General features: G+C 41.2%; 1 protein-coding gene and 1 long non-coding RNA gene across 2 annotated transcripts in view; both read left to right on the top strand.

Moving 5' to 3' along the window:
- Window positions 1–9,985: 9,985 nt before the first annotated feature.
- Window positions 9,986–25,728, top strand: part of opn3 (opsin 3) — a 32,481-nt gene continuing 16,738 nt past the window's right edge. The window contains exons 1-2 of the mRNA XM_034185563.1: window positions 9,986–10,412; window positions 21,395–21,714. Of these exons, the coding sequence (XP_034041454.1) occupies window positions 10,073–10,412; window positions 21,395–21,714 (660 nt within the window). The 5' untranslated portion in view covers window positions 9,986–10,072. The remainder of the gene's footprint in view (window positions 10,413–21,394; window positions 21,715–25,728) is intronic.
- The window catches only part of LOC117523942, an 11,991-nt gene continuing 8,713 nt past the window's right edge, over window positions 22,451–25,728 (top strand). The window contains exon 1 of the long non-coding RNA XR_004564646.1: window positions 22,451–22,654. This is a non-coding gene — a long non-coding RNA (uncharacterized LOC117523942). The remainder of the gene's footprint in view (window positions 22,655–25,728) is intronic.

A 25,728-nucleotide genomic window follows, 5' to 3' on the forward strand; every position in this document is an offset into this window, starting at 1 on the left:
AGCTTTATGTAAATGAGCAGCTTCTCACAACAGGTGGAGGATCATCATTCTGTACACCACGGCAGTGAGAAGCAAACTGCACAATTCTCATCAATGTTCAAATATACTGCGTAACAAAATACCAAATTACTGTTAACACTTATTCAGACAATCATCACCTCTGATGTGTGCTGACAGCATGTGTCCCTCACCCGTCCTCCTTCACAGGCACGATGTGTCAAACCCAGGCGCAGTCCTCAGCGTCTCACAAACGAACGTCACAAGGTCGAGTTCCCGGCAATTCTGCTCGAATCACTCATGGCTTAAATGCAGAACACCATCTCATTATCTGCTTCAGCTGAAAGTCTTTAAGTTTGCATGTGAGCATCATCCACAGGTGCTGCAAGTCATTAGGCCTGCACGTGAACATCCTCCACAAGTGCAGCCAATAATGCTGATGAGGGTGAAGGATTCTTCCACCAGCACCTTCTCCACAGAAACAACCAGTTTGCATACCACCTGGAGAGCAAAGAAAAGAAAAACACCAAAATGTCCAGCCAAACCCCCCAACACACAACAATAAGTCAATAACAAAACCTTAAAATCTGCTCTCACAGAGACAGGGAGCCAGTGCAAAGATGCCAAAATGGGTGTGATATGTTCAGACCTTCTGCTACGTGTCAGAAGTCTGGCGGTAGCGTTCTGAACCAGCTGAAGACCCCTAATGCTGGACTGTGGTAACCCTGAAAATAGAACATTATAATAATCTAGTCTAGAAGAAACAAAAGTATGAACCAGGGTCTCAGCATCAGCCATGGACAGGATGGAAAGGATCCTCGCTATATTTCTCAGATGGAAAAAAGCAGTCCTAGTAACATCCCTGATGAGGAGGTCAAAAGACAACGTGGGATCAAAAATTACCCCAAGGTTCCTCATTTTTTCTGTATGATGGATGACACAGGAACCCAGGCTGAGCGCCAGCTGGTCAAACTGATGCCGATGTCTCGCTGGACCAAGAACCATCATTTCAGTCTTATCAAAGTTTAAAAGTAGGAAGTTACTAGACATCCAACTTCTCACTGATAGAAGACAGTCCTCCAGGGATTTTATGGGAGTGAGATTTCCCGTAGTTATCGGCATGTACAACTGAGTATCATCAGCATAACAATGAAAGGCAATCCCAAAACCCTGCATTATACGCCCAAGGGGTGCCACATACAGGCAGAAAAGCAAGGGGCCTAAAACAGATCCCTGTGGATACCCAAATCTCATGTCAGCAAGGTCAGAGGTAGTGCCATTATACAAGACACATTGAGAACGACTGGACAGATATGACGTCAACCAGGCAAGGGCACTTCCAGTAATCCCCAAAAAATTCTCCAACCTATTGAGCAAAAAATGATGATCCACGGTATCAAACGCAGCACTGAAATCTAACAACACCAAAACCGTAGTGGTGTCTGAGTCCATTGCTCACAGAAGAACATTCACAACTTTAGTGAGCGCTGTCTCTGTGGAGTGATATTTCCTAAAAGCAGACTGCAGTGGCTCAAAAAGATCATTCTCAGTAAGGTGGTCTATGAGCTGCCGTGAAACCACGTTTTCTAAAATTTTGGAACAGAATGATAGATTTGATATCGGCCTGTAATTTTTCAATACACTAGGGTCAAGATTAGATTTCTTAAGTAATGGTTTAATCACCGCAAAAAAATGAGGTGGGCTTCATAGATAATTGGCAAAGCTTCTGGGGAAAACCTGGTCTTGTTAGGAGAGACGGCAATCCATCCCACTTTGGATGGAGCAGCTCTCATTTCTAGAAATCTGGCCAATTTTCTTAAATCCTCCAAACCGTGACTATCCAGGGTTGGGACCAGGAAGCAGAGTTGTAGTCTTACACACCTCTCTGCAGCTTCTCTCCCCCTGCCATCCCCTCATTACCCCATCCCCGTAGAGACGGTGCCTGCTCCCAGACCACCAATAACCAGCAAAAATCTATCTGAAAAAAAGCTAACTGCCAGAATGCTCGTAGCACGGGCCGAGGCGGAGGATTAGCAGCAATCTTCCATTCCATCTTATTAATTAATCAAAAACCCAGACAGAGCTTTAATTCATTTGAAAGCTTGACTCTTAGTCTTGTCCATCCAAATTGGAAGTCCCAAAAACCAGTTTTATTTGTTGTTATCTATCGTCCTCCTGGTCGTTACTGTGAGTTTCTCTGTGAATTTTCAGACCTTTTGTCTGACTTAGTGCTTAGCTCAGATAAGATAATTATAGTGGGCGATTTTAACATCCACACAGATGCTGAGAATGACAGCCTCAACACTGCATTTAATATATTATTAGACTCAATTGGCTTTGCTCAAAATGTAAATGAGTCCACCCACCACTTTAATCATATTTTAGATCTTGTTCTGACTTATGGTATGGAAATTGAAGACTTAACAGTATTCCCTGAAAACTCCCTTCTGTCTGATCATTTCTTAATAACATTTACATTTACTCTGATGGACTACCCAGCAGTGGGGAATAAGTTTCATTACACTAGAAGTCTTTCAGAAAGCGCTGTAACTAGGTTTAAGGATATGATTCCTTCTTTATGTTCTCTAATGCCATATACCAACACAGTGCAGAGTAGCTACCTAAACTCTGTAAGTGAGATAGAGTATCTCATCAATAGTTTTACATCCTCATTGAAGACAACTTTGGATGCTGTAGCTCCTCTGAAAAAGAGAGCTTTAAATCAGAAGTGCCTGACTCCGTGGTATAACTCACAAACTCGCAGCTTAAAGCAGATAACCCGTACATTGGAGAGGAAATGGCATCTCACTAATTTAGAAGATCTTCACTTAGCCTGGAAAAAGAGTCTGTTGCTCTATAAAAAAAAGCCCTCCGTAAAGCTAGGACATCTTACTACTCATCACTAATTGAAGAAAATAAGAACAACCCCAGGTTTCTTTTCAGCACTGTAGCCAGGCTGACAAAGAGTCAGAGCTCTATTGAGCCGAGTATTCCTTTAACTTTAACTAGTAATGACTTCATGACTTTCTTTGCTAATAAAATTGTAACTATTAGAGAAAAAATTACTCATAACCATCCCAAAGACGTATCGTTATCTTTGGCTGCTTTCAGTGATGCCGGTATTTGGTTAGACTCTTTCTCTCAGATTGTTCTGTCTGAGTTATTTTCATTAGTTACTTCATCCAAAACATCAACATGTCTATTAGACCCCATTCCTACCAGGCTGCTCAAGGAAGCCCTACCATTATTTAATGCTTTGATCTTAAATATGATCAATCTATCTTTATTAGTTGGCTATGTACCACAGGCTTTTAAGGTGGCAGTAATTAAACCATTACTTAAAAAGCCATCACTTGACCCAGCTATCTTAGCTAATTATAGGCCAATCTCCAACCTTCCTTTTCTCTCAAAAATTCTTGAAAGGGTAGTTGTAAAACAGCTAACTGATCATCTGCAGAGGAATGGTCTATTTGAAGAGTTTCAGTCAGGTTTTAGAATTCATCATAGTACAGAAACAGCATTAGTGAAGGTTACAAATGATCTTCTTATGGCCTCAGACAGTGGACTCATCTCTGTGCTTGTTCTGTTAGACCTCAGTGCTGCTTTTGATACTGTTGACCATAAAATTTTATTACAGAGATTAGAGCATGCCATAGGTATTAAAGGCACTGCGCTGTGGTGGTTTGAATCATATTTATCTAATAGATTACAATTTGTTCATGTAAATGGGGAATCTTCTTCACAGACTAAGGTTAATTATGGAGTTCCACAAGGTTCTGTGCTAGGACCAATTTTATTCACTTTATACATGCTTCCCTTAGGCAGTATTATTAGACGGCATTGCTTAAATTTTCATTGTTACGCAGATGATACCCAGCTTTATCTATCCATGAAGCCAGAGGACACACACCAATTAGCTAAACTGCAGGATTGTCTTACAGACATAAAGACATGGATGACCTCTAATTTCCTGCTTTTAAACTCAGATAAAACTGAAGTTATTGTACTTGGCCCCACAAATCTTAGAAACATGGTGTCTAACCAGATCCTTACTCTAGATGGCATTACCCTGACCTCTAGTAATACTGTGAGAAATCTTGGAGTAATTTTTGATCAGGATATGTCATTCAAAGCGCATATTAAACAAATATGTAGGACTGCTTTTTTGCATTTACGCAATATCTCTAAAATTAGAAAGGTCTTGTCTCAGAGTGATGCTGAAAAACTAATTCATGCATTTATTTCCTCTAGGCTGGACTATTGTATTTCATTATTATCAGGTTGTCCTAAAAGTTCCCTGAAAAGCCTTCAGTTAATTCAAAATGCTGCAGGTAGAGTACTAACGGGGACTAGAAGGAGAGAGCATATCTCACCCATATTGGCCTCTCTTCATTGGCTTCCTGTTAATTCTAGAATAGAATTTAAAATTCTTCTTCTTACTTATAAGGTTTTGAATAATCAGGTCCCATCTTATCTTAGGGACCTCATAGTACCATATCACCCCAATAGAGCACTTCGCTCTCAGACTGCAGGCTTACTTGTAGTTCCTAGGGTTTGTAAGAGTAGAATGGGAGGCAGAGCCTTCAGCTTTTTGCTCTGTATGCACCACTCTGCATTTAATCATTAGTGATTGATCTCTGCTCCCCTCCACAGCATGTCTTTTTCCTGGTTCTCTCCCTCAGCCCCAACCAGTCCCAGCAGAAGACTGCCCCTCCCTGAGCCTGGTTCTGCTGGAGGTTTCTTCCTGTTAAAAGGGAGTTTTTCCTTCCCACTGTCGCCAAGTGCTTGCTCACAGGGGGTCGTTTTGACCGTTGGGGTTTTTCTGTAATTATTGTATGGCCTTGCCTTACAATATAAAGTGCCTTGGGGCAACTGTTTGTTGTGATTTGGCGCTATATAAATAAAATTGATTGAATTGATTGATTGACTGCAGATTTAAAACATTTCGGAACAGATCCAGAGGTTAATGACAGATTAATAATTTCCAGCACAGTCGGCCCAAGAGCGGGCCACAGGTCCTTAAACAATTTTGTTGGTATGGGATCAAATAAACAGGTTGTGCTTTTTGTAGACGCCACAAGTTTCGTCAGCACGTCCAGTGAAATACTATTAAATTCTGTCAATCTAGGTAACACCTCAATGGTAGCGCCCACCTCCATAGCAGGTTTTAATGGCTGGGCTGAGGCATGCTGAGATATGCTCAGCCTAATATCTTCTATTTTCTTCTCAAAATAATCCAAGAAATCCTGTGCTGAAAAGGGAGAATGACTAACAGGTGGCTGCCCGTGAATAAGAAATGCAACCGTGTCAAACAAAAACTTTGAGTTATGTTTGTTTTTACTGATCAAATCAGAGTAATAGGTCCGCTTCGTGGCCAGTAGTGCATGCTTATAATCTAAAATAGCATCCCGCCACACAAGGTGGAACACCTCTAATTTGGAATAATGCCATTTCCATTCCAAACCTCTAGCCTTCTGCCTGAGGTCACGCAAATAATCATTGAACCAAGGTAACTGTGCCTTAGGAGGGCGTGACCTTAAAAGAGGAGGCACAATCTTATCAAGTGTAGTTTTAAGCGTTAAATTTAGACTGTCCGCGAGGCTGTCCACTGATTTAGCATTCTCCAGATTCAAAGCTAAAATATCAGGTAGTCTGGCCTCACATTCAGTCATAGTTGAGAGTTTAATACGACGCTGCAGTTGTAGACAAGGTTGTTGTTCCACTAAACGTGGCAGCGTAAATGTAAACCTGATAAGTGAATGGTCAGAGACTATAGATGCGAGAGACAAAATGTCAATATTTGTGACAGCAAACCCACGTGCAAGAACCAGATCCAGGGTATTTCCACTAATGTGTGTCTGGTCCTGAATGCATTGCTGGAATCCTAAAGCATCCACAATTTGCATAAATGATTTGCTAAGAGGATCAGAGGGCTTATTTATATGAATATTAAAGTCACCAATAATCAAAATGTTATCTGTACTAGTTGACAAACTAGAGATAAACGCACCAAATGAAATGCCTTAGAGAAAAGATGTGTTTTTAAGTGACACTTAAAAACCTCTAAAGAAGGAGTCAGCCTAACATCCAAAGGCAACTCATTCCATAGTTTGGGGGCCACCACAGCAAAAGCTCAGTCACCCTGGTGTTTCAGTCTCGACTTGGGGACATCAAGAAATAACTGGTCAGCCGGTCTAAGAGACCTTCGAGGGGTGTATATATGTAAGAGGTCTGTCAGATACATGGGAGCCAAGCCACTCAAAACTTTAAAAGTAAACAATAAAATTTTTTAATTAATTCTAAAATAGACAGGCAACCTGTGTAGAGAGGCAAGAACAGGGATAATGTGCTCACATCTACACGTTCTTGTCAGGAGACGAGAAGCAGTGTTCTGAACCATTTGTAAACGCGATAGCGAAGCCTGATCAATACCAACATAAAGGGCATTACAATAATCCAGGCGAGTGGTTACAAATGCATGCAAGACTCTTTCTAAATCTTGACAAGATAAAAAAAGGCTTAACATTAGAGAGTTGCCTCAGCTGAAAAAAGCCATTTCTCACCACTGTATTTACCTGCTTGTCCATTTTAAGAGCTGAATCAATTTTTACTCCAAGGTTGGTTACAACTGGTTTGACACAGGATTTGAGGGGGCCCAGGTCGAATGGTAAAATACCTGGCCTACTTGGCCCAAATATAAATGATTCATATTTCATCATGTAGTCAGTGCACTTGCTTCAAAAAGCAGAAGGTGCCTTGTTCAAGACCACCATGCCCATTTTCAATGTAATGTGGTCTTGCGTCAGGAAGAGCATCAGTCTGCTGTAGAAAAAGAGCAAAAATGGAGATGCTGACAGAACCTAGTTTTTAACTGTCATCTGCTTACCCTGATGAAGCATCTTGGGTTGACTTCTATTGTGGTTTGACACTCTATAAATTAAATAAATTGAACCATTTCTGTTTTGGAAGCAGCTTTCAACTGGACTGCTGCACATGTTAGACACATAGACCCGTGTTTTGAAATTAATACTCTATAGTTATAATAATTCATTATTCATTCATTGTGTGCTGTAAAAAATCACATATAAAAGCACAATAAAAGCACACATCATTAGTCATTAAAAAATCACACTAAATCATCAGTCATAGTAAAAATTATCATAGTATTTCTTAGTAATAAGTACTAACACTTGGAATGTTTACCAAATGATGGTGAAGGCAAGTCCACAAAGGTATAAATCTATTAGAAAAAATATTTTCTTAGGTCATATTTGCATCTTTGCACCTCAACCATGTGAGAGTGACCTCCTAAACCTGAACAAACTCTATTTTGGAAAAAAAAAAAAGATTTCAGGACTGATATTCTCAAAACCATAAACCATTTAGTAAACCTCAATCAGGTCTCCACAAACCCTTCTATTTTCAAGAGTAGTAAGCTTCAGTTATTTTAATCTCTCTTCATATGGTAAATCAACCAACTCTGGTACAATTTTTGAGATTCTCCTCTGTACTTTTTCTAATACATTTTTGTCTCTCTGAAGATGAGGGGACCAAACCTGGATACAATACTCTAAGTGAGGTCTGACATAGCTTTTATACAAGATCAAAAAAGATTATTTGGAAAGAAAGTAAAAGTTCGCTTGATCATGCCCAAAATTCTATTTGCTTTGGCTGCTGCATTACATATACGAGGTCTGTCCAAAAAGTAACGGACCTTTTTATTTTTTTCAAAAACTATATGGATTTGAATCACGTGTGATTGCATCAGCCAAGCTTGAACCTTCGTGCGCATGCGTGAGTTTTTTCACGCCTGTCGGTTGCGTCATTCGCCTGAAAGACGTGCGGAGGATTTCGCGTGTCGGCACGGAACTGCTCATGGCGCACAACAAAAAAAACACCTCCGTGTTGGAAACTATTCAGAAGATTCAGACAGCTTTCGATGGCCCATGGTGGCGGTGGGGTTATGGTATGGGCAGGCGTCTGTTATGGACGAACAACACAGGTGCATTTTATTGATGGCATTTTGAATGCACAGAGATACTGTGACGAGATCCTGAGGCCCATTGTTGTGCCATACATCCAAGAACATCACCTCATGTTGCAGCAGGATAATGCACGGCCCCATGTTGCAAGGATCTGTACACAATCATTGGAAGCTGAAAATGTCCCAGTTCTTGCATGGCCGGCATACTCACCGGACATGTCACCCATTGAGCATGTTTGGGATGCTCTGGACCGGCATATACGACAGCGTGTACCAGTTCCTGCCAATATCCAGCAACTTTGCACAGCCATTGAAGAGGAGTGGACCAACATTCCACAGGCCACAATTGACAACCTGATCAACTCTATGCGAAGGAGATGTGTTGCACTGCATGAGGCAAATGGTGGTCACACCAGATACTGACTGGAATCCCCCCCCCCCCCCCAATAAAACAAAACTGCACCTTTCAGAGTGGCCTTTTATTGTGGACAGTCTAAGGCACACCTGTGCACTAATCACGGTGTCTAATCAAGCATCTTGGTATGGCACACCTGTGAGGTGGGATGGATTATCTCAGCAAAGTAGAAGTGCTCACTATCACAGATTTAGACTGGTTTGTGAACAATATTTGAGGGAAATGGTGATATTGTGTATGTGGAAAAAGTTTTAGATCTTTGAGTTCATCTCATACAAAATGGGAGCAAAAAAGTCCATTACTTTTTGGACAGACCTCGTACATTTGGAAAAATTAACTTGTCATTTATACATGGCTATGATCGACCAGTGACAGGATAGAATAATAAAGTTTCCTATCATCTGCAAAAAAATTTGCATTGTGTGGTTATGACTGTTGGGAAATCATTTATAAATACTAAAAATAACATTGGTCCCAAGACAGACCCCTGCGGGACTCCACTAGTAACACTCTGGTATGAGGAGCTTATACCGCCTGCTTCCTACATCTGAAGAAGTCCTCTATCCACAAATTTAATTTTCCTACTATTCTGACTTAATACAGTTTGTATGACAATCTAGTATGTGGCACAGAATCACAAGCCTTTCGGAGGTCTAAGTACAATACTTCAAACGATAACCCATCATCATAAAGTCTGGTCCACTCTTCCAAAGTGCACATAGAGTGGTTAAACGTGATCTGGCTTTCCTCAAACCATATTACTGGTCACACAAAAAGTTATTATTATTTTCCATAAAATCAGGTAGTCTTTCTCCAATTATTTTTTTCCACAAAGTTTACATACCGGTGAGGTTAAACTAACTGGTCTATAATTTTCCACTAACACTTTGTTTCCCTTTTTACAAAACGAACTGGCTACGGGTACGTACATCCGTATCTTCTGCGGGACTGCTAAAGGTACAGACCGAGGTTCACTGAAGATACGGACAATGTACGGATGAGTTTTGAAGCCTTGCCGGATCTTTAGCCGCATATGGTACGGGTACGGACATATTTGCGCATTCTGATTAGTCGGTAAGACACCCTCCGTATCTTTAGAACAGTATCTGTAGATATGGGTCCATACCTGTAGCCACCTTGATCTACCTCATTATACAGAATAGGGGAAAATGAACAAAATCTAGTAACTCTTTTAAAACTCTAGTGCAGGGGTGGGCAACGAGGGCCGAGACAGTGCAGGTTTTCCTTGCAACCAGTCACCTCAGCAGGAGGGTGCTGATGAGCTTCTCCTCTGAACATAAACACCTGATAGTCAATGAAATCACCTGCTGAGACACCTGATCTTTAATGAAATCACCTGCTGAGGTGATTGGTAGAAAGGAAAACCTGCAGTGTTTCGGCCCTTCATGGCACATGATTGCCCACCCCTGCTCTAGTGTGTATATAATTTAAAAGCTTGCAACAAACAACCCAACAAGCCAACAGTGTACTGTAAATCTAAGTAGGTCAGACCGCACTTTATTTTGAAGGTGTGACGGATATAGTAGTGCGTATACACTGTAGGTGACTTGACAGCAGTACGCTGACCCATTTTAGTCGCTGCCTTGATTTGAAATAGCGGCGGTAGGAGCGCGTGCGGCAGTCGCGTGCGGTGGAGATGAGTGTCTCGTGCCGCGATGCTGGAGAGGAAAGTTCACTTGCACGAGATGAATCCTGCCAACGGCACGCGCAGTGCGGAAGGCGACGTGTTTACTGTGGGTACTTACAAACTTTTAGCGTTTATTATCGGGACTATTGGAATTTTAGGCTTCTGCAACAACGCGGTCGTGATTATTCTTTACTGTCGGTTTAAAAGTATGCGGACACCCACCAACTTATTACTGGTCAACATAGGTTTAAGCGACTTTTTGGTTTCTGTCCTCGGAATCAACTTCACGTTCGCCTCGTGCGTGAATGGAGGATGGATGTGGAGCCGGGCGATGTGCGTGTGGGACGGATTCAGTAACAGCTTATTTGGTAAGTTAAAAACAAAAAAGTTCTTATTTCAAGGGAGATTCTTTCTGCATCGTTACTCAGTTCTTCGTTTTTGTTTTTTAAGTTTTCCCTTTTTGCTTCACCTTCAGTAGCAAACAATTTATATTTTGACGCCAAATGAAAATAAAAACGGACATAAGGTCATTCCTGCATTAACATAGACTAAAATAATATAAAGGACATTTAATTTTATACTATGTGGTGCTCTTGTTTAAATGCCCTGTGCAAATCTGGCTACATCAAGTTTTCATTTTGTTGCTATCTATCAATCTACCTTTTTTCTTCATAACATGTTGCCAGATATACAGATCTCAACTCACTGTTTCTCTGTAGTTCCTTTAATATAGCATTAGTATTGATGTGTGAATAAGGTCAATCAACAGATTCACACTCCAGTAGAATTAATGTCTTATGAGGATTTATAGGCGTTAATAAATTGCATGGATTGTTGCCCTCTTATGAGTGTCCTGTAATTGACATTGACTTCTTTTCACTCGACTGAGAACTCAAATGGAAAATTAGCAAGAAAATGTCATCCAAAATATTTTTTTTCATCTCTAAGCATGATATTCATCTACATACACACAAGCATGCATGAGCAATTACAACAAACCTGCCACTCATGGAGATTGTTGATAAAAAATGTATTCACCCCTCCCTCATCTGTGCAGTACTGCGGCTGAAATGTCTGACTTCTGCAGCAGCTGCAACTTCAATGACATTTTCAAATTACTTTTTTTTTTCCAGCCATCAGTCCAGAGCAAAAAAAAAACTGAGTTTAAAATTATACAAGCCCCGGAATAGAAGCAAAAGCAGACATTTGAAAAGGTGAAATCAAGTAATATTTGTCTCTCTTATTCAAATAATTTAAAAATATATATATACTGGTATATTACATTACAAAACTACAAGATCATACAAATTTTACAAAATGTATGTATCTACTGTCAGAAAGCTGAATGAACAACTAATTCGTGCCTATACTCCACACCAGGTGTGATTATTAAAACTTGAAGAGGAATAAATTCAATCAATCAATCAATCAATTTTATTTATATAGCGCCAAATCACAACAAACAGTTGCCCCAAGGCGCTTTATATTGTAAGGCAAGGCCATACAATAATTACGTAAAAACCCCAATGGTCAAAACAACCCCCTGTGAGCAAGCACTTGGCGACAGTGGGAAGGAAAAACTCCCTTTTAACAGGAAGAAACCTCCAGCAGAACCAGGCTCAGGGAGGGGCAGTCTTCTGCTGGGACTGGTTGGGGCTGAGGGAGAGAACCAGGAAAAAGACATGCTGTGGAGGGGAGCAGAGATCAATCACTAATGATTAAATGCAGAGTGGTGCATACAGAGCAAAAAGAGAAAGAAACACTCAGTGCATCATGGGAACCCCCCAGCAGTCTAAGTCTATAGCAGCATAACTAAGGGATGGTTCAGGGTCACCCGATCCAGCCCTAACTATAAGCTTTAGCAAAAAGGAAAGTTTTAAGCCTAATCTTAAAAGTAGAGAGGGTGTCTGTCTCCCTGATCCGAATTGGGAGCTGGTTCCACAGGAGAGGAGCCTGAAAGCTGAAGGCTCTGCCTCCCATTCTACTCTTACAAACCCTAGGAACTACAAGTCAGCCTGCAGTCTGAGAGCGAAGCGCTCTTGGGGTGATATGGTACTATGAGGTCACTAAGATAAGATGGGACCTGATTATTCAAAACCTTATAAGTAAGAAGAAGAATTTTAAATTCTATTCTAGAATTAACAGGAATTCCACCATACAGCAAAGAAAACGTTCATTGTACTAACATGCTGCCACCGATATTCCATCTCTGCTGTCACACACATTTGCTGGGTGGTGTCGATGTGACCAACACAGACCAGAGCCACAGGGGTTTCAGCAATAAACCCGACAGTTCTGTTAGTGGAAGTCATCTGTACTGAACCCATAGTTATTACTGTACGCACAATTAACTGCACTGTGTGTTTATAAAAAGTCTGTTTATTGAAACTGTTCCTGGACTGCTCTCATGAATAAAGACATTGCAGGATTAGAGTGGTATTGAATATGTGATTGGATAGACATGCGGACTGGGTTATTATATTTTACATACTAGCGTGAATCATACACGTAGCTTGACACATACAATACAATACATACAAAGGTGAAGTATATTTCAGTCAGGCTATAAACAAACAACCCTGTAGCAGAAGTGGTCCAAAACCATGACATACTTTGGAGACTGTGGTGTAGCTCATTTGCAGAGTGTTTGGGGCAGGGGTTCAGGACATTTAGAGGACATAATGTTGCTCGGTGTCTTTTTCTTTCTTTCTTTGGGAATTACTTCCATAGGGCTCGAAATAGTACGTGCATGTGCTAGTTTGTGCACATATTATTCGAGCGGTGCACGTAATTATATACTGCACTAGCACTGGTGCAAGTAACTATCCAAGTTTTATCAACTATAAGCACCAGTAGAATGAACCAATAAAGGAATAAATAAGGAAAAAACAACACATGCGCATGTGAAAAAAAATGGCTGCCACTGCGGTTCTTTTACGGAACCCGGGAGAGGTCAATTAAAATGATTTTATTTATTTATTTATTTATTTTTTCTGGCCATGATAATTTGTGTGCACATTTTCCTTTAATTGAACCCACGAATTAATAAAACGTGCTCTCAAATGAATAAAACGTGTGCACGTTTTCTTGGCCATGATAATTCGTGTGCACATATTCTTTTAATTGAGCCCTTGAATTAATCAAATGTGCGCACGTTTTCCTTTTGTTCAAAATGAGCTCCATAATATGACCTAAATTGTCATCCTCATGATGGGGAGACACGTCGCCCTCAGCATCTTTAATGTGCTTAAACTCCAGATGATGCCATGCTGGGCAGCTGGAGTTCTCTGTATGTCCTTGTGTGCCCAAACCATGATATACCCTGACCAGATCCATTTCTAATGGGGAAATGTATTACACTGTCTCCTGGTTTGTTGGGTAATAGCCAACATTTATGTGTCAAGACAATATTGAGTGCACGTTTTACAAATTGTGGCCACGTTTTGTAGATCGTGCCCTTGTTTTACTCAAACGATGCTTAAAACGTGTGCACAATATCATAAGACGTGTGCACAATATAATAAAACATGCGTACAATATAATAAAATGAGTGCACAATATAATAAAACGTGCGCACATTCTCTCCACATGCAAAACATTTGACATGACACTTCCAGGGATCCATAGTTCTTCGCTCTCTCTCCCCTCAAACTAAACCAGTCACCATTTGTTTTATTATACATCTGTGTAGTTAATAAATAAAATAATCTTCACGGACGATTCGTTCGCGTGCACATGAAAAAAAAAAACTGCCACTGCTGCTCTCCCCAGAGAGGAAGAGTCTGACACATCAGAGAAGGAGTTTTAAGGTTGATATAAGACTGACCTTTGGTTGTGCAAGTAACTTTTTTTGGTGTAAGTAATTTTTTTGTTACTAGCACCAGTGCAAGTAGGTTAAAAAATGTATTTCGACCTCTGCATAGTGGGCCAGTCAGAATTGTGTTTAAAAAAAATAAGGGTTTATTGTTTAGTTTAGTTTTTTTTTTTTCGGTAAATGAAGCTCAAATGTCAAATAGGGTTTTTGTGGATGGAAACCTCACTGTGTCCTTTCAAATCCATGTTGATGAATACTTTTTATGTTCTTTGACATATTTTGTTGGACAGATGAATCAAAAACAACCCACAAGCCTCAGAGAGCACAACTGCACAACACCCACCTTCAAACTATCGGGTATGTCAAGAAAATATGACATACATTTGAACTAATCCCCATAATATTAGCCTTTTTGTTATATATTAGCATGCAGCCAGAAACTTGATTTTGACCCCTGACATTGATTGTTAAACGATCCTAACTGAAAGCGCATCACCTGTTTCCATCCATGGACCCAATGTACCTCCTAACTTTGCTCAAAATTGGATTAAGCTTTCCTGTGACAGTGTCCTCACATACATACACAAACAGTTGAGACCACGTCATCACAAGAGTGTACGCGTCCAGTGGCACCGCTAGCAAACTGAATAGTTGCGTTGCTGGTGCTTATAGTGCTTATAGAGCTTATAGTTAGGGCTGGATCAGGTGACCCTGAACCATCCCTTAGTTATGCTGCTATAGACTTAGACTGCTGGGGGGTTCCCATGATGTACTGAGTGTTTCTCTTTTTGCTCTGTATGCACCACTCTGCATTTAATCATTAGTGATTGATCTCTGCTCTCTTCCACAGCATGTCTTTTTCCTGATTCTCTCCCCTCAGCCCCAACCAGTCCCAGCAGAAGACTGCCCCTCCCTGAGCCTGGTTCTGCTGGAGGTTTCTTCCTGTTAAAAGGGAGTTTTTCCTTCCCACTGTCGCCAAGTGCTTGCTCACAGGGGGTCGTTTTGACCGTTGGGGTTTTTCTGTAATTATTGTATGGCTTTTGCCTTACAATATAAAGCGCCTTGGGGCAACTGTTTGTTGTGATTTGGCTCTACATAAATAAAATTGATTTGATTTGGTGACAAGAACTGTCAGATACTGCAAATCCTTGAACATATTTCTCATTTCTTAACAGAGATTGTTATGTAGAGAAATATTCAGAATATCATGATACATGATGAGGCTCAGCACAAATCCTTAACATATGGGTTTTGAGAGTCAGCGTGACAGTTTCCAGTTTGCTGTGTGCTGCATCAAGAAGACTGCTAGCAATGGCCTTTAGATGACTCTACTTAAGCAGTAAAATATGGGAAAGTGGTTTCCATGACCAGTGTTTTATACTGCTTTATTTTAATCTAAATGACTATAATTCCAAATTTAGCTTCCTTTGCTTTCTGAAAGACCTTGGGCCTCATGTACAAAGACTTGCATGGATTTCCTACTGAAACATGTATCAAAGTGTGAGTACACATGAATCCACGTTCCTGTTGTACATCCCACTGAACGTGGAATTGAGTGCACATGCAGAAGTTGAAAACTCCTCCTTGTCCAGCCCCTATTAAATATGCAAATGTTTTAAATAGGCCCTGGGACCCAGGGATTTCCTTCTCTGTCCGGTGTCAGTGACCGAACGGTCCCCCCTAAAAATCAGTCTGCCCAGCCTTCACTGAGCATGCATCATTAGCCACGGTTCACGGATTATCACCTCGTTTCTGCTTAAAGCTGACTTTAGAATGATTTAAGAGGTTTTACCTTGCCATCTGAGGGTTAATAATCCCATTAATCCATTTGATTGCTTTGGGTCAAGAAACTCTGTCTCAGACAAGCGGCTGAGCTACGAAATGATGCATGCACAGTTTAGGCAGGGCAGACCAATTTTTAGGGGGGGCCGTTTGGTCTGCGACACCGGAATGATCACAGTAAGAAAAGGAATTTAATCGAGTGTGAGCTACAGATGAAGTGGAGTAACTGAAGTAAGTGAAGTAAATGTAGTGGAGATGTGCATGAATATTTTATTTGGTACCCTGTCAACCAGAATAAACATGAAGCGGAAGCAGTGCACACACTGAAGTTAAATAGAATGAGGTGCAGCTGACGGTGTGTGACATCACAACCATATGCATGCCTTTATTGACAAGTACTGAATACAGGGAAACAACCAGGGGCCTGTTAAGAAGCTCTAGTTTCACCATCAAGAAACAAATAATAATAACAAAAAAATTTGAATTCGCACATGCCCAAATGGGCCCACGCTGGTTTCATTAGGAACAATTACATGAATAAACGATGGAATTTGGAATATTGATCGGTGAGCTCCCACTGGAATGCCCCTGTTGCCAGGAAGGTCAGTGTGTTCACCACCTGTGTAGGCACAGACAGCCCCTGGCTCCTTGCCGTATTGTGCTCTAGGGCAGTTCTGCACACAACTCCAGTGACAGTGGCCTTGGTACACAAAATCGACTTATGAGCCAACTATCGTCATTTGCAAGTAAATCCTTGCGTTCCCTGAATACACTCTCATGTTGGATTGCACAATTTACAAGGTTGTCTATCAGCGCTAATGCAGCAATTGTTAGTGCCATTTTTCATTTCACTTTGCACATGCTTTTATGTCCACCCATATAATTGCAAACATGTGGGTGTGTTAATTATTTATAAGTGTGTCTCTGATGTGCACATCACTCTGATGACTTCTTGTTTTCACACTATTAACAGTGTCCCAGCATCACCTCTACATGCCACCAGAGGAACAATAGCTGTAGAAATGTGCGTACGCCAGCCAGGATTATTGTGTGGTGCACCGCACATTTCAATGCTCATTTCACTTTTGATACATCCGAATGTTAGCGTGGAGACGGACGTGGAAGAAGAAAAGAGTTTCTTATTTAACGTGGGTAACCAACGAAAGTCTACGATTTGTTTCCAGAAGGGCCCACGACATGTGTCACTCCTCCCCCCCAGCACTGATGTTAAGAGTGCCAGTCGGGAGCGTGGTTGCAATTGGGAAGCGAACCCGAGTCGCTGGCATCCCAGTCCAGCGTGCAAGCTGTTACGCCACCACCTCCCTCCATGTACACCACCTTTTTTTGTGCGTACTCAGGCCTTTTACACGAGGCCCCAAAACTTTAATACTAAGTGCTTGTGAGAAATTAGAAATAAAAGATTCTTTGTTGGAAATCACACATTATACAAATAATGAATGTTTATGCGTTCAATGGTACGAATATTTTATGAGGTGAAAGCTGGAACATACCATTCAACGGGGTGAAGCCGAGTTGAATAGTTTCTTCCATCTTTCACCGAATTAAATATGTGTTGCATTGAAAGAATGTAAAAACATTCATTATTTGTTTTATATAACAGTGAAAACAGATCCTTGTCATTTTATATTATACGAGGTCTATTAGAAAAGTATCCGACCTTATTTAAAAAAAAACATATGGATTTGAATTACGTGTGCTTGCATGAGCCAACCTTGAACCTTCATGCGCATGCGTGATTTTTTTCACGCCTGTCGGTTGCGTCATTCGCCTGTGAGCAGGCTTTGAGTGAGGAGTGGTCCACCCCCCCTCGGCGGATTTTCATTATCAGTGAAATGGCTGAGAGACTGCTGCTTTGCTTGATCAAATTTTTTTTAGAAACTGTGAGGCACATCCATGTGGACACCATTCGAGAAATTCAGGTGGTTTTTGGTGAAAATTTTATGGACTTCAAAGACATTAAGGGATGTTACTGTCGCTGTAAGGATGCCCACAGCAGCTGTGGGGCGCGCCGCGCTCCAGCTGCCATCGACAGGCTGAACGACCATTTCATTTCTAAACGGATTGCTCTGTGGATCCGTGACCATCGTGTGCACTTTCTCTGGTTATCGCAAGAGCTGGACATCACCCATTTTCCTGCAGATTTCACTTTTAACGAGATTTATCATGGAAAGCCAAGTGGACGCTTCGCGCGTCATGATGGATTCGCTGCTGGACCGACACAAAACCACCTCCGTTTTGGTCTCACAGGACGGCTTTGAGATGGCGTTCAGACAGCTGTCGGTGGTTTTTCAGTCGAGTGATTATCCAAGAAATTGTGGATGTGCCTGGACATGCCAGAACATGTTCTGTGACTTTTCATCACGGTGTTGCTTTGCGCGTCGCGGCACCGCCATGACGCGCGGAATTCCTCCGCACGTCTGTCTCAATTTGCCGAAAAAGTGCTGATGTCCACGTCTTTTCACAATTCCTGTGCTAGTCCAGACGACGTCCCGGATAGAGCGCGGCGCGTCCCACAGCTGCTGTGGGCCGTCCTTAAAGCGACAGAAACATCCCTTAATGTCTTTGAAACCCATAAAATTTTCACCAAAAACCACCTGAATTTCTCGAATGGTGTTCACATGGATGTGCCTCACAGTTTCTAAAAAAAAATTTGATCAAGCAAAGCAGCAGTCAGTCATTTCCCTGACAATGAAAATTCACAGAGGGGGTGGACCACTCCTCACTCAAAGCCTGCTCACAGGCGAATGACGCAACAGACAAGCGTGAAAAAAAATCGCGCATGAAGGTTCAAGGTTGGCTCACACAAGCACACGTGATTCAAATCCATATGTTTTTTTTTTTTTGTTTTTTAAATAAGGTCGGATACTTTTCTAATAGACCTCGTATTAATTTACAAACAACAGAAAAGGGACTTACATTTTGGTACCTCCTCAGTGCAGTGAAAAAATGTCAGAAATTAATCCAGCTTTGGTGCGTCACTGCTACTTTGACATCAACAATCCAGCACGAACTTTAAATAGAAGTCCAAAAATAATTCTGACAATGAAGTCTGCCATGCCGTGCCTCAAATCGTCATCCATCAACAAAACAATCTCCGCCATGTTTGTTTTAAAGCTAAGCGCCGCCCAGATTCTGTGAGCGTGCGCGCGGTGCATGCTCACACAAGCGGGAAGGCGCTTGTACACATGTACTACCAAAAAAAAGAATTTGTATTTCTTCAGTGCAGCGAAAAAAAAAATCACGTCAGTCGGCGCAGTGGATTTGTTGCTTGCGTGCGTGTGTGTGCAGAGTGCAATGGTACCACACATATGGAACCATATTTGCACTCTAAATGGAGCCAAATTGCACTCTAAGTGCAATGCAACACAAATGGGAAGAATAATCCATGTCACGTAACATACAAAGCACCAATCAATTTCAATTTATTAATTTATATAGCGCCAACTCACGACAAAGTTGCCCCAAGGCGCTTCACACAATTCACAACACAAATTAATCTAAACTCAAAATTAAAAACAAGAAAAGCACAATAAAAAGATAAAACACAGTAGAATAAAAAGAAATTACAAAGCAAGGACAAACAGATTAAATTAATGATAAAACAGTCTAAAAAAGTGGGTCTTCAGTCTTGATTTAAAAATCTCCACCGTGTCAGACTGCCGAATAACAGCAGGTAGATCGTTCCAAAGAGTCGGACCACTGTAGGAGAAGGCTCTATACCCCACAGACTTCTTGTTCATCCTCGGAACACACAGAATCCCTGCATCCTGCGAATGCAAAGGCCTCGCAGGTACGTAGGGCTTAACCAAGTCCGCCAGGTAGGAAGGTGCCAGTCCATGAACAGTTTTATAAACCAACAATAAAACTTTAAAATCCAATCTGACAGAAACCGGTAGCTAATGAAGGGATGCCAGAATGGGAGTAATGTGGTCAAACCTTCTACTTTGTGTCAAAAGTCTGGTAGCAGCATTCTGTACCAACTGAAGTCCTCGAATGCTAGACTGTGGCAGGCCAGAAAATAAAGCATTACAATAATCCAGTCTGGAAGAGATAAACACATATATCAAAGTCTCAGCATCAGCCATAGACAGGATGGGATGAATCCTCGCCACATTTCGCAGATGAAAGAAGGCAGTGCTCGTAATGTCTCTAATGTGGGGGCCAAAAGACAATATAGGATCAAAAAGTACTCCAAGATTCCTCACTTTGTCCGTATGATGCACAACACACGAACCAAAATTAAGTGCCAACTGGCAATCAAATGACAAGGATCCACTCAGGTATTATATAAAGGTGTATATTTGAAATTTTTATGCCAACAGTATTTGTTAAATCTTAAGAGAGAAGAACATTAAAAGTTGTGGCATTACTTTTCATTTTAATAGAACCATTAAAACAAGACAACTTGTTTGGGTGGATGAGGCCCTCCCCTCACCCACCTCCACCCACACCCTAAAACCGCCATGCTCTAAATTTCTGTGGAAAGCCCTGACATGTAGCCCATTAAACTGATTTATTTCATTCTTTCAAATTGAGAACTTGCAGGGCAGGTGCCCCCAGGAGCAGATTGAAGCAGCCCTAGTACAAGGTATAACCCCTTTACTGGAGCAAGACTTTATCCTAGACTACGTACTTTCATTTGCAAATCTGAGCCTTCAAAGTTAAAGTCTGGATGGAAAAACTTCATGAATTAAAGATTTTTTTTATAGTTTTACATATTTAAAATGTCTAGCTGTGTTTAATTAATGACAGCTAAGGAGCTAGCAGTGCAAAAACCCCTCCAGTTAATGCACCACAATCACATTTTAACCATTTCTTTGATTGTTAAGTTATGTCTTCATGTGAAAATGACTTTATAGTCAGCTCCCCTCGGCTCAGCCTGCCCTGCAGTTGGCACAGAACAGGCTTGCAGCATCTTGGCACAACTGCAGATGATCTTAGCATACACTCCAGGCAAATGTCGGACACATTCAAAGCTGGAACAAGAGACCTTTCCCATCTTGTTAGACATGCCAAGCAGTGCGATGAGCTCTCCAACCCCCAGATCATTCACAAGCAGTGCAGAATAGCCACTCAGGAGGAACTCACTCCCACACTCAGCCTGATGTGAGTGCAAGATTATTTTGAGCAATTGTATTTGAGTTGAGTGTGCAGACACACAGAACTGATCACAACACCTTCTTCCTTGAGTGGTGGGCGGAGTAACAGCATGATTGACGGGCAGCACGGTAGTTTAGTGTTTAGCACTTTTGCTTCACAGGTCATGGGATCAATTCCCACCTGTGGCCTTTCTGTGTGGAGTTTGCATGTTCTCCCTGTGGTTGTGTGGGTTCCCTCTGGGTGCTCTTGCTTCCTGCCACATCCAAAGACACGCAGGTTAGATGAACTGGAAACTTTATAATTGTCCAGGTCTCCCTTGTAAAAGAGATCTCGATCTCAATGGAACTAACCTGGTTAAATTTAAATGATTAATAAATTGTTAGACAAGTCAGTTGAGGTGACTGTTAAATATTCCTCTCATTGTATGTTTCATACACTAATGTGATCAAACCAGCCCACTTAAATGTGAAGAAGCAGGGTCTACGTATTCTGTCTGAACAGAGAATGATGAGTATATTTCATTGGAAGAGATGCTGAGTTCCACTGACCCATATCTTGACCTTCTGCATTAATTACTCAGTCTCTCTCTCTCTCTCTCTCTCTCTCGCTTGCTCTCTGTCTTCTCATGACCAGGCATCGTCTCCATCATGACTCTGGCAGCTCTGGCCTATGAGCGCTACATCCGTGTGGTCCATGCCCAGGTGGTGGACTTCCCCTGGGTATGGAGAGCCATTGGCCACATCTGGCTGTACTCTCTAGCCTGGACAGGAGCTCCTCTGCTGGGGTGGAACCGCTATACCCTAGAGATCCATCAGCTGGGCTGCTCCCTAGATTGGGCATCTAAGGACCCAAACGATGCTTCCTTCATCCTCTTATTTCTTCTGGCCTGTTTCTTTGTGCCTGTGGGCATTATGATCTACTGCTACGGGAACCTCCTATATGCTGTGAGAATGGTAAGATATGTCCTAATTAGTTCAGAACTTATCAGTTCTGTTCACATGTTCATTAAATAATGAATGAGAGTTTAGAGTGAACAGAGTGAGTTACATAAATATAGGGACACTGAGTGGAATCATTTTAAAATGGGACTGTAGAAGCCCGTGATTGAGTTTCAGATTTGAGATTTCTAAGGCAGATATGAAATGTTATATGGTAACCATGAGGATAATATGTCTTTGAACTGTTCTTTTACGAGAGTGAAATGATTGTACAGTATAGTACATCATTAATGACTTTATAAAATAAGAATTGGGTGCAAAAGTTTGAATTTATTTTAGATTTTCTCTTATCCACACAGGGTCGAAATTGTACATACAAACTCAAATATATAGTGGTGCTGAAGGTTCCACAATGTCTTAACATGACAAAGTCAAGGCCTATTAACTCCTCGTCAGTGATTATGATTAACTACAACTGGTAGTTCCTCTTTGCCAGCATAAAAGGGTGTGCTTGACTGCACTCATTGGACTGACCAAAACTCAGAACAATAGAAACCTCCAAGAAACTCAGTGAAGATCTAAGAAGGAGAATTGTAGATTTATACAAGTTGGGAAGGAGCTATTTCTAAACAACTGCAGATTCTAAAATCATCAGTTCAAACAGTTGTATGCAAGTACAAGTTAGTTCTCAGTGTCACCACTTTACCAAGGTCTGGAAGAAATTGTTTAGGATGTTCAGGAATTGCCAAGGCTCAGGCCTGTTGTGAACTGGAAACTGCTGGAATACCAGTGTCACTGTCCACAGTGAAGCAATTTTTACATCTCCATGGACTGAGAGGGTGCTGATAAAGAAAGAAGCCCCTGCTCCAAAATCGACACCTTCAAGCTGGACTGAAATTTGAAGCTGCCCACATGGACAAGCCAAACGTCTTCTGGAGAAAGGTTTTATGGTCAGGTGAGACGAAGACTGAGCTGTTTGGCCAACAATGGCAAGAGGAGTAAAGGTGAGGCTTTCAAACCTGTTGTACCAACTGTCAAGCATGGTGGTGGTAATATCATGCTCTGGGGCTGGTGCATTGCACAAAGTGGATGCAATAATAAATTAGGAGGACTACTTCCAAATTCTTCAGCATCAGCTCAAACCAACAGCTAGACAAGTTGAAACTTGACCACAAATATGTGTTCCAACAGGACAGTGGTCCCAAACACATAAAAATTGGTTGTACATTGGGTAAAGCAGATTAACATTAAGCTTCTGGAATGGCCTTCCCAAAAATCTGCCTTCACGTTAAGTAGAGATGTGGCATGTAAAGAATGAATAAAGAGTATATGTGACTGGTATCACAGACTTTGTGGATGGAAGTGAGGTCAAAAGGGGGTTAAGAAATCAAGGCTAAGCATCAATTAAGGATGAAACATTGCATGAGCAGACGGGTCAGGAAGGAAAGATTTTGCCATTTTAAATGTTGATTTCACAATAACATTCTTGGTGTAGATGGAACCTGAAAGCTAAATGGGGACATGAATGAGAGCTGTAGGTGAGGCAGGTCTCTCTGAAGAGCCTCCACAGCCATCCACATAAGATGTGAGGTTGAATTTCCTAACTGCATCAATTATTGTATTTTCTCAGATTGAAAGCCCTATAATGGCATTTCATTTTAACCAAAATACAGTCTCTGACTTGCTAACCGACAGCTTTTTTTCATGCACTTCTTCCATTATGTGTGCTCTGTTAAGTAGCACTGTGCCTTCAGGGCACACTTTTTACAAAGAAAACAGCTTAACGCTCCCTGTTTTGATGTAGGTAGTTTAAAGACCAATGCACAAAGGTTGAAATGCACAAAAGAGACAAACTGCACATTGAACATCAAATCATCTTAAAATTTTGGTTTCAAACTGAACGTTTCAAGAGACCATTATCTTTCACTTTGCTTTTCCCATGTCTCTGGGTCATTGGTCTTTTGAGATCAAGAGACATCTGGAGTTATAAGGTTCCTGGATAAAGGTGTTTGCTGATACCTTTGCTGAAGAATGAGGGTGTTTATGGTCTTTGTGTCTCCTGCCTTAGGCGAGTATTTCACTGGGTTGTGACCAGTCAGGGGAGCCAGGTGAGACTGTCATCATGGAAAGAAAACAATGTAAAAATGAAAAAATAAATTAAATGGTTATACTTATCCAGTGACTTGTACTATAAAGTTATTTTCCTTTTAACTTCACAAATTCCAATGAAGTTGGGATGTTGTGTAAAATGAAAATAAAAACAGAATACAATGATTTGCAAATCCTCTTCAATCTATATTCAATTGAATACACCACAAAGACATTTAATGTTCAAACTGATAACCGTTATTGTTTTTGTGCAAATATTTGCTCATTTTGAAATGGATGCCTGCAACACATTTCAAAAAAGCTGGGACAGTGGTATGTTTACCACTGTGTTACATCACCTTTCCTTCTAACAACACTCAATAAGCATTTGGGAAGTGAGGACACTAATTGTTGAAGCTTTGTAGGTGGAATTCTTTCCCATTCTTGCTTGATGTATGACTTCAGTTTTTTAACAGTCCGGGGTCTCCGTGGTCATATTTTGCGCTTCATATTGCGCCACACATTTTCAATGGGCGACAGGTCTGGACTGCAGGCAGGCCAGTCTAGTACCTGCACTATTTTACTATGAAGCCATGCTGTTGTAACACGTGCAGAATGTGGCTTGGCATTGTCTTGCTGAAATAAGCAGTGACATCACACGCGCAAATGTGATGCAACATCACATTACACCATGAAATGTGGCAGGGGTGGGGTTTGAGCCAGGAACCTTCAGCACTGAAGCCAAGCGCACTAAACACTTGGCCACCACCCGTGATATCTGTCTGTATCTTATAGATTCATCAGCACGGTGGCTTCATGGTTAGCACAGGTGCCTCAGAGCAAGAAGGTCATTGGTTCGATTCCCACCTGTGGCCTTCCTGTGTGGAGTTTGCATGTTTTCCGTTTGATTGTGTGGGTTTCCTCCGGGTGCTCCGTTTTCCTCCCACATTTAAAGATATGCAAGTTAGGTGAATTGGAAACTTTATAATTGTCCTGAACTCCCTTGGTTAAATAAAGGTTAAATTAAAATTACATCCTACCATCAGCAATTTCAGCTTCATATATACCTTAGCTCATACCCAATTACTACAGTAAATTTGAGTAATTTTTGTCTTTATTTTGTACAGTTGCATTGGGGATACATTTTCTGGCAGTCACCATCTCAAGTAAACTGAACTGAAGAAAGAGTGAAAATCAGTAGAAGGTATCGCTGTTGTTATTTACTTCCGCCTTTCCAGCGCATGTACACACAGACTGGCAGGCAGAAAACTCCAGACTCCAAGCAGATGCGGTGAGAAAACGCACGGGAGATGACTTCAGATTACATGTCAACTCTTGATCCCCAAGATCGAAAACGATATTGTGAGCAATTAAATCTTGGAGACGATGGATTTCAAGTTTTTAGTGGCGTACAATTATTTTATCCGTGGTCACGTGAGGGAATGCTGTTATCAGCCTGCTGCTGCAGACGTTTATGTCTGTCTGAGCTCTTTCTGCTGTGGGCTGAGTGCAGCAGCAGGACATGCTTTGAAGCTGAGGAACTTCTTAAACCCAGTCCAAAAAAGACACTCTTGCATAGTCTGGCCGGTGTGCGCATCTGTGCGTCAGGCTGCAGTTCACTTGTGTTAGAGTCATTAAATGCAGCAGTTCTGCGTGTGTGTGCAAGGTTGAAAAAAAATGATGGGAGGAAAAACAACAAGCCAGAAATTTCTCTGTGACCAAAAAAAATAAAGCCACCGCATTGAGGTGGCCGCTTTAATTATATACACCCGCATGTTGATTACATACACCTGTGTGGATCACATGAGTTCCCAAATAAAATAAAAAACAACACAAGATCCACAAACACAAAATCAGCCCATCCATAACCATTGGAATATATATATATATGTATATGTATATATATATATATATGTATATATGTATATGTATATATATGTG

The sequence above is a fragment of the Thalassophryne amazonica genome, chromosome 13 (genome assembly GCF_902500255.1).
Source record: "Thalassophryne amazonica chromosome 13, fThaAma1.1, whole genome shotgun sequence".
Classification (NCBI taxonomy): domain Eukaryota; kingdom Metazoa; phylum Chordata; class Actinopteri; order Batrachoidiformes; family Batrachoididae; genus Thalassophryne; species Thalassophryne amazonica.